The 12198-nt window shown below is 38.0% G+C and overlaps 1 protein-coding gene across 1 annotated transcript in view; it reads right to left on the reverse strand.

Moving 5' to 3' along the window:
- Positions 1-4408, reverse strand: part of AFP (alpha fetoprotein) — a 28936-nt gene extending 24528 nt beyond the window's left edge. The window contains exons 1-3 of the mRNA XM_082463793.1: positions 2476-4408; positions 1940-1991; positions 860-992 (exon numbers count right to left, since the gene is read on the reverse strand). Coding sequence (XP_082319919.1) covers positions 860-992; positions 1940-1991; positions 2476-2560 — 270 coding nt within the window. The 5' untranslated portion in view covers positions 2561-4408. The remainder of the gene's footprint in view (positions 1-859; positions 993-1939; positions 1992-2475) is intronic.
- Positions 4409-12198: the final 7790 nt, after the last annotated feature.

Genomic DNA, 12198 nt, shown 5'->3' on the forward strand with positions numbered 1-12198 from the left:
ATATCCTATAATAAAAAAAAGTAGTCACTGTTTATCTTAAATTCAAATTTAAGAGGGCTTCATATTTTGTTGTTGTTTGTTTGTTAAATCTGTCAACGCTAATTTGTGCTATGCACCTCACATTCACTATAGTGTATAGTATAATGAAGTCACTAAGAGTGTTAGTTCTGGAGCCAGATGACATAATTTAAATCCTGGTTCTGGGCTCCCTTAAGAAAGTTGTTTAACCTCTCTGTGCCTCATCTTCTCCAACTGGAATATTAGCATCTATCTCCTAGGATTATGGTAAAGATTTAATAAATTAATATTTGCAAGCAAAGCTGATATTCTACCAATAAGCCCCAGCCAGGGTCTCTTGGCTCACTGGACATTCATTCTGATTCATCAATGCTATGTTCCGTGTCACAAAGTATTTTGATTATCAGTGGATATGTAACACTCCTGAGAATAATGCCTGTCACATTGTGTGCTTAATAAAAATTAACCCCTACTACCATTATCATATCCATCTCCATGACAACCCAGAAATGGAAGCTATTATTATTCCTCACTTTATATATAAGGAAACTAAAGCTCAATGAAGTTAAGTAATATGCCCATGGTCACCCAGATACTCTGATTTCAGAACCTTAGCTCTTAGTCACCATGTTTATATTGTCTCTTTACAATAGACACCCATTGTTTTCTCCTCTGCTCTCTCCAGCAAATCAGAATTAACCTAAACCTCCTTTCATAAAACAGGTCTTGAGATATTTAAATGTATTTATCTCTTATGCAGTCCCTGCATCTTCTCTTCTGCATGCTGAGTTTTGGTCAAATATCACAGTGCTTTTTCAAAAAATTATTATTATTCACTCACCTGGTTTTCTAAACACCCTGCAGGCTGCTCACTGCCAGTGGATTTCTCTATTACAGTCAATACATCTTTCACCATTTGACTTACTTCCTTGTAAGTGGCCTCTTGAACAAACTGGGCAAAGAATATGGTAGCTCTGAAACAAAAATACATATGAATGCTTAAGGAACAGACATATCAATCTTTTTCTCAAGGTTAGTTTTTGTTTGCTTTTATTGTCTGTTATGTTGTGACCTGTTTAGGGGATGACTTTTGCTAAAAAAGTATGTGAAATTTTAGCCATCCAGGAAGAAATGTCTGTCTTCTTCTCATCCCCTTCCCCCATAAATATACATATATCTGTTAACAATGAAAATAAGTGGATTTCCCCTAAGAGTGGTTCCTCCTTTTGTGGTCATCTACCCGCTGCAATGTCTCCATAATTGAAGGTATTTATATCCTTTGTAGTTTTTTGTTGTTTTTTTTTTTTAAGCAAAGAATTGGTCATTAGACCTCTACCTGTGTCTACTACCAGCGTGATCAAGGTCTGATCATGGATTGACCCAAAGCATTGCTTTTGCAGGTTTCTGTGTGCAACCAGTACCTGTAACACACGACTTTAAATTCCTTATTAGAAACTTCAGAAGTGTGGGACAGAAAGACAGCATTCAAGAGAACAATATACCTTCTACAAATAACCAAAAATAGAACATTTTACCTCCAACTATTTGCTACTAGGATTAAATAGTATTCAGAATAGAGAATATGGTAATGTCATCCTATTGGTATTGATGAGAAAAATTCCTGAATTCATATATAGTTGCCATCAATCAGACATTATTCTTCAGTTTCTAAAATCTGATTTTGTTTGTCCCATCTCTTTACAAGGAATCTAGAGTTTGGGGTTAACATCTAAGGCATGGGGTAACAGTTCAACCTCTTCAATATCAATTTGATATTCAACATAAATAACTTTTCTTAGCATTGTCTAGTTTGCTTTCACACTTTTAAAAACTCATAGGGCTATCCAAATTTATTCAATTACCCAACTAAAATTTTCATTGCTTTGCATATTTAAAGTACATTTATACAAGCAAAACTTACAGGTCAACTAAATTCATCTCTGCAGAACATGGGGAAGAATCCAATATGGAAGCTGGAAAACAAGATAAACATCGTGAGAAATGATGTTTTCAACTGCAATCAGGAAAGTAATCATTGTTAGATGTAAATGTTTGTGTCTAAGTTAAAACTATACAATTTTAGAACTGAGAGGACATTAGGAATCATGTATCCAAGCATCTTAATTTTGTACTTCAGAAAACTAGGAAACTAAGGAATAAAGTTAATGAGAATAATTTATAGTAGACTTAACACTAAAATTCAGATTTTATATCTTCCAATTTCTTGGAACCATTGCACCATTCACAGGTAATGTTAAGCACTGCCATGATTTTGTAAAACTCTTGTACTCTTATAATTATACAAGTTTATCATTCATTTAATGATATTCACCAATTAAATATTTTTCCTCTGTGTCGAACAGTAAGTATGATAAATAAATCAAGACAAATGAATAAAAGCAAATTTAAGAATTTTCATATAGGAAAAAGACAAAAGAAAAGCACAAAATATCTTACCTATTCCATATACATTTTTCTGCATTGTTCTGGATTCACTAAAATTTAGTAGAAAAATTAAAAAAATTGATACCTCCCACTTCATGGTTGCTAGTTATTGCGTTGTTGATGATGATGATGGGGGCAGAATATTGAAAATCATGCTGAAATTCTTTTATAGTCTTCTCTAGCAATGCCTGTTAACTAGTAATCTTCTGTTGGTATATCTGTTACTTTATTTCCTTATGTTCCAAATGGGATGACTTGCTAATAATTAACAGCACAGGGATTATTTGTGTTTTACGTTCAAGGACACAGACCTCTTTTGGGTGGAAAAAGGGGGGAAAACTTGCAAATTCATTCCATTTTGCAAATATAACAAATATTCTTCTCAAACTAAGAGTATTCAAGAAGGTGACTTTTCCCTAAATTGCACAACAGAAGTTAACAGGGCCATAGACAAAAGATATCAGACTTTGTATGAAATTCAACTAAATGCACTAACTCATTACTGCCATGTTATCAGTAGGGCAGTACAGTGTCATGGTGCAACATGAAGGCTTGGGGACCAGGGTTGAATTTTTGCCCTATCACTTATTAGCTACATAACTTTGGATGAGTTGTTTAATTTTTCTGAGCTTTATTTTCATCATCTATAAAATAATGAGAGTGACAGAATTCTTTCAAAATTAAATAAATTAATGAGTGGAAATGGCTAAGAATAGGGCCTTTTGCAGAATGGCACTTAATAGATGGGAGTTTTATTTATTCACTCAACAAAAGAGGAAGTCTGCATACCAGGCACTGTTCTTTGATGGAAATAATCAGCAACAAGAAACAGGCACCACCCCTGTTCTCACTGAATTTACCATATAACAGGAGAGACAGACAGCTATTATCAGCAAGCACAACACGGTGTGATAGATGCAGTGATAAGTAGATTAAGAAGAGGAACACCTGACATCTTTGGAGGGAGTCAGGGTAGGCTTCCTGGAGGAAGCAACCTCTTAGTGGGGACCAGTAGAAAAACTGAAGGTGGGCCAAACAAAGAGGGAGGGAAGTGTCCAAAGCAAATTTAGAAAGCCGTGGAAAGGCCCACTAGTGAGGGCCAGCACAGTGTATTTAAGGAACTGGAAGAAATGCAATTGCAATGAGATATGAAGTTTAAAGATGAGGAAACTTACTCTATAAAGGGAATTTCTGGCAAAGTGAGCAGGGCCACATTTCAAAGGCCTTTTAAATCAAGTTTACACTTCATCCTAAAATAACGGAGACTACAAAAGGGAGCTAATAAAAATCACATTTGTGCTTTGAAAACATCTCTTTGTTATAAAAGGAGACAAGATTGTGATAAGTAGAACTGTTAGGAAGTTTTTATAATAATATGGTCCAATAAGTGCCCTGGATGAGGGTAGTGCTAATAGGAATGAGAGTTGTGGATGAATGTAAGTGATATGAATGAGCTAAAATCAAAAGGACTTACTTATTGAATGTGTGTTCAGGTTTGCATATATCGAAGCTTAAGACAGAGTCACCAGTTCACTCTGGTTTATGCCTGTTAACTTAGTGTAATTATTAAGCAAAACACCCTGGTTTGCAAGTTTGAAGTAAGACCTCCACTAGAGAAGCTGATGGGCAGTTGAATAGTACTTCTTAACCTCTGCAACAAGATCAAAGCTGGAGATGGAGATTCAGGAATCATCAGCTTTTAGATAGTTATTATAGCCACGTGATGGGATGAGAAAGAGAGATGGTAGTGGAAAGAGGTACCCTGAAGAACACCCAATTTTAAAAGACAAGCAATAAAGAGGCGCTGTGAACCAGAGTTTGTCTCCTAACTGCAAACAACCCATGATGTATTTGTGTCATTGCTCAAAGTGTTGTCCAAAGTGCACAGTTTACATCAAATGTGTTTCCCTTTCTGACTTACTTCACTCTGTATGACAGACTCTTTGTGACCACCTAGAGGGGTGGGATAGGGAGGGTGGGAGAGAGGGAGACACAAGAGGGTAGAGATATGGGAACATATGTATACGTATAACTGATTCACGTTGTTCTAAAGCAGAAACTAACACACCATTGTAAAGCAATTATACTCCAATAAAGATGTTTTAAAAAAATGTGTTTCCATTGCTCTAATTCTGATTGTTTACTTTTTAATAAATCTATGAAACTGCTCAGAAACAGCTTAGCATGGTAAACTGGACTTTTGTATCAGGCAGATGCTAATCTTGGCTGTAACAATTATTAGCCATATGACTTTGGGCAAATAATTTAATCTCTTTGATTCTTAATTTTCTCAAGTATATAATGAAAATGATAATATTCACCTGAAGATTTTTGTGTATAGATGGAATAATGTATTTAAACCATTTGATACCTAACAGACATTTTTAAAAGATAATAATTTTTATTATCAGGTTAGCATTGCTATTAGTGTTAAATATTAGAGGTACTTTTCTTCAAAGCAATTAAGCTATACATGTGGTTGCTAGAAAATGCCTTCTCTTCAGACGATACTGGACTTCTTATTCCTTCTGGGCTCTATTTTGTTCTTTGTTGGGTTGAGTGGTTGGTTGTTTGAAAGTTTGGTGGGGAGGGGGACAGTGGTTAATCTCTCTTCCCCTTCCTCAACAATGCTTGTAAAAATTTTATCCATCCTTTAAGGTCTATATCAAATAATTTTCCATGACTGTATCTCTGATTACTCCCTAACTAGAGAAGAACGCTCTCACTTTTGGCGACCTATAACACCTTTTAGATTTTTTTCTCTTGGTACTTCTCATTTGACCTTACATCACAGTCATTTGCAAGCTTAGGCAGTTCTTCCTAAATAGTTGACTTCTTGGATTCAAGGACTCGCCTTCACGACTCCTGCAGTGCCTAGCACAATGTCTGGCACAAAGCAGAACCTTTATAAGTAGAAATTGAGTGGCACTGAATCAGATGTTTGCAGTCGGGATTCATGCACTCACTGCCCTCACTCACTCGTTTGACATATATGAATGACACATCCCTCATACCCTTCTAACCAGAGATCACTACTGAAATGTTTACATTCATATTTTCTCTGATAGTCAGGGTCTAGAGGCCCTGAGATAGATATGAGAAGAGGACAGTACCTAGGATCACGGTTAGGTGATCCTCATGGGAGATGATGAGTTTCCTTGCAAGCCATAACGCTTAAAAACACACGCCATAGAGCACATATAAGCCAAATTCTAGCAGGAAGAACGTTTCCAAAGTCCTCCAGTCCAACAGAGTCTTCTTGTCACTTAAGATCTAATTACATTTAGCCCAAAGCTGATGCCACCTACGGAAAGTCACCAGAATTACCACCATCACCCTCTCCAGATTTCTAAGAATTAAGGAGTAGGGAAGGACTACTTGCATTTATCCTTGACACCTCTAGCTCTTATCTTCTTGTCCTGCTGGGTTCTCTTTACCTGTGCTTTATCTTCTCTCCTACGTATGCTATCTCTTATCCTTAATCTTATGTTGGATACCCCTCAGTCACTTTTGTAAAGAACCCCCCAACACAAGTGTGTATCAAGATATTTGAAATCAAACATGAAAAGTCCTTCTCAAGTTGTAGAAACACCACCTGACATCTCATGTAGAGTGCTGACCAACCCCTTCCTTTCCTGGTTTCTCTTCCCTCCTCCTTTCTTATCTTTTCTCAGCTGGCCTCAGCCCCTCCACTCCTCTTCCTATTACTGTTTTCAGGCAGAGAAAACCATCTCTCCCTTTGTTTAATATGGCCTATCTAAATCATACTCCAGGGCAGAAGCCACTTTTCACACTTGCTGGCCTCCAAAATTTATCGACGTATTTTGCAAAGGAAGGAAGGAAGGAAAGAAGGAAGGAAGGGAGGGAGGGAGGTAGGAAGGAAGAGGAAGAGAGAGAAAGAGAAAAGGAACAGTTTTCCTTCATCAAAGGGATTTTGCCTCTTTGGGCGGGGGGAGGCATTTTTTCCTCTCATCCACACCAGGAACAAAATGAGAGGGATCAGAGTCAGAGAAGACAACAATCTGCCTGCCAAACTTGAAAGGACCGAGTGCCTCAAAGTTGACAAGGTGAAGTAAAACATCAATATAGGTCAAGCAGAGATACAGCAAAGTAAGTCAGGGGCCAATCATAAATAAATGTCACAAAAATCTATGTTCTGTTTACATCATCTCTCCTTATATGGGTGGACTGCTCCTGCTGGCCTAAGCATGGGTCCTTAAAACAGCAGAACTGGTCCACATACCCAAATAGATTATAGACTATTTCAGGGAGACATACTTTGAGAGCATCTCCCAAAAGTCCTAGAACAATAAATTACACAGAAAAAAAAAGCACTTTCTAAATACTTTGTTGTAATGACATATACTTTCTCTGACGAGGAAATACTTACGACTCCCCTCTTCCCAGGTGCTACAGCCAAGGCAGAATATGAGAAATAACAAAGGGGTTCTCTGGCCTTATGCCATCATCAGCATAACTGCCGGACACTCCCTTTCCTTAGCAAGGTGGGGAGATGGCTGATCATCATAGGAGATTCAGAAAAATCCCCTACATGGTCCAGAGGTTTCACACACACTTATGGACTGAATGTTTGTGTCCTTTCAAAACTCATATGTTGAAGGCCTAACCCCCAGTGTGATGGTATTTGGAGACTGGGCCTTTGGCAAGTAATTAGGCATAGATGAGGTCATGAGCAAGGGCCCCAGGATGGAATTAGTGTCCTTATAAGAAGAGGCACCAGAGAGCACTCTTGCATTTGTGTTCTCTCTCTCTCTCACCTGTGAGGACACAGTGGGAAGGTGGCCATCTGCAAGCCACCTAGTGAACACTCACCTGAAACTGAACCCTACTAGATACTTATCTTGGACTTTCCAGCATCCAGAACTATGAGAAAAATAAATTTCTGCTGTTTAAGCCACCTAGTCTATGGTATTTTGTTATGGCAGCCCAAGCTGACTAAAGCACACACACACATACACACACACTCATACACACACTCGCACACCTGTACACATGCATTATTTTCACAAGAAATACATAGAATAAAAAAAAAGAATTATTATCTATTGTTCTTAAGCCAATCACACTGCACCCCAGAACATAAACTACCTCATTCTAAACAGGTTCTGTTTATTTAGAGAAATGTGGCTTGCTTTTGATGTTCCTGAAAAAGAATGAGAACATATGTGCTCTCCAGTATTCCGTGAGAGGAAAGAAATTTGTGAGTGGATTGTGCTGTGGCCTCACAATTTCTGTCATGAGAAAGGTAATAAAATGGGTCAGAGCACATCTCCATTCCCATCCTCAATACCTCATAATCGTTCTTGCACTGAATCAGTTTTACCTCAAGCAATGCATCTGTCGTTCACCCCGTCACAAAGTTAGGGAGGCCAGCTCTCTCATCCAAGACGGTTCTGAACGTAGAAGAGCCAATCCTTCAGCACTGGGAAGAAGCAGTGGAGTGAATATCTGAATATGGCTGAGGAGTTCTACATTTTTTTTTCCTTGTTGCAATTTACAATAAAAAAGAAATCAAGGGAGTATCTTTCCCACAGTGCAGAGGCGTTCTTAGTTTGGGCACACAGTCTTCTTACCAGCTGCTGGAGCTAACTCTGCACTCTGCTCCCTTATAACTTCTGCCTCAGTGCCCTAGAGCTGAGCCCAATAACATGGGCTAAACTTATCTGAAACTTTAGGGTGTTCATCAGCCTTGTTGATGCCCCCTTCCATCACTGGAAGATGTTTGTGACTCCTGATACTCAACTGTGTGGCTTCTCAAATCACCAATCGAATTATTCCATCTGAGGTGGGTGAGGATTCAGCCCACCCAAACAGGATGGACTTCCTCTCTCTGTCACTTACAACACCCTCAGTGGTCCTACTCCTTATTCTCCAGGAATAGTGCTCCTTAATTCAATTCTTCTCTTGAGATTCTTAAGTTCAGCTTTTTTAAGGAACCAGTTCCTAGAGTCTAGGTATCAACTGAATGAATGAAGAAATTTGCAACAAACTGAACTGAGTAAGACCTGCGAGGAGATAAAGAATAAATATTCTAAAAGTGATCTGTTCATTTGATGCAGCATTTTTCAGAAATTGTCCAAGTAATTGCTTATAGTCTAGTGCTGAAGAAATTACACAAGTTTCACATGAATTAAATAAAATGGAAAAAAATGGTTATTAATCCACATATATCAACCATCATATGTAACATTTTATGGATATAAAATTTTTCATTAGTCAGAAAAAGGTCTTACCCTTCCCAAAAGATAGATCTCAAAGTGCTAAAGCACTTTCTTTGGTGTCATGCAAATATTCATGTATTTATTCAGCAGTTACTCACATAAGAGAGATAATTTGGATACTTTTGGATTAGTTGGACTGATGCAAAAGTGACACCATCATATGGAACATTACCAGGTCTATCAGTTTTAAATATGCAATTCTTGATTATTTTAATTTGAGGGAATTTTCATTATTTAACATTTTACAAATAAAATGTATCATTATTATTATCTTAAAACATAAACTTGCATGATTCAAATTAACATAAAGTTCAATTTACTATATCTACTATTTTGGAAGCCCAGGAAATTGTTGTAAGTCAGGATTCTGTGATTTGTAGTTTAGAATATTTACACCCCATAGCAATTTATTCATGTAATTTTTATTGACTATCCATTATATATCAGCTTATGCTTAGTGCCAAAGGAGATGCATAGACTTCTAATTCATGGTCCCCTCTGGTGAGGAACAATATCTAGTTGAAGAGAGAGACATATAAATGAATTGATACTATTAAATGGACCTGCTCCCAGGAGTCAGAACCATGTGTGTTTAAATTCCAGCTCTAGGACTCAGATTTCACATATTTAAAATGGTTATAAAATCTACCGTAATTATAATAAAATATAAATCCTGTAATAAGTCAAGTTCAAAGAATGAATGGGGCATCAGAGAAGGAAATAACTAACTCTATGCAGGGAAATTTCCTCAGAGAAGGTGACTTTTGAGTTGAATTAAGAGGATAAACAAGAGAGAGAAAGACATACCAGGTAGAAGGGAAAAGTGTGCATGAAAAAGCATGGTGTGTTCATGAATAGTATGAAGTGGAAACTGATTAGAGTATCAAAGGAAAGGTGAAAAAAATATTGAAACGATAGTGAGTCACTTTATAAAGTGACTAAGAGGAGCAAGGAGAGTTGTTAGATGAGACGGTAAGGTAGAAATGATGTGATTCATGTGTAATTCCCATATATCCAACACATCAGTTATGAAACAGCAGCCTTATCACACTCTCAGCTGCCCCTTCATACACCAAATCTCTAAAATGTTAACAATAGTAATAAAAATAACTGAGCTCATGTTGTTCAACTCCGGAAGGCACCGTTCACACTTTATTCTACAGTAATGATGCCCTCTGGATTTATGCAGCACCAGCATGGGCCTATGTGAAGTAATTTATCAATTAAGATTTAGAATAATCAGTAGAGAAGTGATACTTACATACTTCCTCATTGTCTGCTCAGTGAACATGAAGATTCTTCCTAATGTCCTGGCACCATATCTTCCCGTTCAGGTCCAGGTACCACCTCTGTTTTGGTACTATCTTCTGTATTGTCAAATGCATCTCCTTCCTGGCTAATTCTATATCTACCATCTTAACAAAAAAGGTAGAAATGTTGCTATTTCTCATGATGTGATGGCTCCTTGGAGCTTATTTGCATTGAAACAAATAAATCCTCTTGCCACTATAGTTCTCAATTCATTTATTTAATTTAATCTGGTTACATCATTATTCATGATGATTTAGCATCCAGCATATCACCATGAATTCTGGCTTCCAATGACTCTCTTAAATGTTATTATTGTGCTTCACTGACGATAACCACCAATGCAGGTCTCTGGTTATCTTAAACTCACCATTACAACTTTCTTAGCATACATATAGATCAACACATCTTCCAACCATGTTTTCTCCTGAACTCTTAGATCATAATCACTGCATTTTTAGAATGTGATCTCTTTCAATGTTAACTGCACTCCTGGCTTCTACACACAACCACCAACTGGGAGGATGGGTGAGAGACCTGGGGTGAAGCAAGAAGAGTGACCCTATTCTTGCAAGGGGTGTTTGGCAGGGCTCAAGACCAACCCAGGGGAGCACAATGGAACCACAGTGATGAAGGCAAGAGAGGATGTTGACTGGCAGGAGCCAGGGGCATTACGGAGGAATGATCTCCAAAGCCCTTGGAAGAGATAGATGTATCCACCCCTAAAGACTATATGAGGCTTTATGTGGAGATTGTGGAGGAATTGGAGTGACCACCCTGGCTGCCAGCATCAGGGAGCACATTGAATAAAGGACACCTGCCAGACCCCTGCCACCTTTGTGTACTGTAAACAGAGGCTGCCCTTTCGGGACACAAACAACAAAAAGCTGCTGGATGGGACCACACATGCAGCTCAAGCCTAAGGGTCAGTTAACAGCCCAGACCCTAAACTCCTCTTGTGTCCAATGTGAGTCACACAAAACTCATCAGTCATAACCTTACTTAAGTGGGTAGAGGAGGAATGGAGTTGACCTAAGTAACGTTGGCAAATGATATTTTGACCGGAAATTGCGCTTGCCAGGCCAGCCTCTCAGAACCAGAGAGGGCCTTGGGCTCCTGGATCACTCTTAGACTCAAGTGTCTGAATTCCCCTCAGGAATCTGATTGACCCTGTGTGCAGCGGGGAAGCCAGGCTCTTGGAGTTCTGCATTCTGGAGAGTCTTTCTCCAAAAATTTCAAGTCCCCTTTCAGTCCCTGGGCTGCAATGCCATCCAGACAGGGCATGTAGATCCTGGTCCCATGTGGATCCAGTTCTGTGGAAATGTCTTAATCAAAATTTTCTAGGTCTGACTCCAGGACTTTCCATGAGCCCACCATCTCCATTTCTCCCCTTAAAGGCTCTCTTTGAGCTTTTTGATGATAGCAACAAATGTGGAAAAACATTTGATACAGTCAACATCAGGTCAAAACAGGGGTTGAGGGCCGATAGGGAGTGTGGAGCCATTTTTAACTTGGTACAAAAATCTTTGTAAGCATCATACTTAAAACTGTAAAGCATTATTATTAGGGACAAAATAAGCAAGTTGTGAATAGCATGTACAGTATGAAACCAACTTTATAAAAATTTTAAAAATACACACGCCAATAAGGTTATAAATGATTTTTAAGTATGTAATTGATAGACAATGATCTAATATCAGTGGCAAGCTCTAGGAACAGGGAAAATACGCTCAGTATTGAGTATAACATCTTAATTTTTTAAAAGAAAATTTCACCTTCTAACTGTTGCACTTCCTCAGTTCAAGATATCTTAATTATTCATTAGTGTACCTTTGTCCAGACCTCTTAATCCTCTCTTCCAATAATGCTTCTCCAAACTTGTTAAACTTCTTACATTCTTCTTGTATTGTCATCCTAAACTGTCTTAAATTTCTTCTAGGATCATTTTTTTTTTTCTAATTCAGTTAACTACTTTAGTCCCCCTTATCCATGGCTTCACTTTCTGCCATTTCAGTTACTCAGGTCAACACGGTCCGAAAACTTTAAATAGAAAATTCCAGAAATAAATAATTCATAAGTTTTAAATTGCACACTGTTCCAAATAGCATGATGGGATCTCGTGCTGTCTGCCCTGGACATGAATTATCTCTTTGTCCAGCATATCTCACCTGTTAGTCACTTAGTA

The sequence above is a fragment of the Balaenoptera physalus genome (assembly GCF_965194825.1).
Source record: "Balaenoptera physalus genome assembly, chromosome: 5".
Lineage (NCBI taxonomy): Eukaryota > Metazoa > Chordata > Mammalia > Artiodactyla > Balaenopteridae > Balaenoptera > Balaenoptera physalus.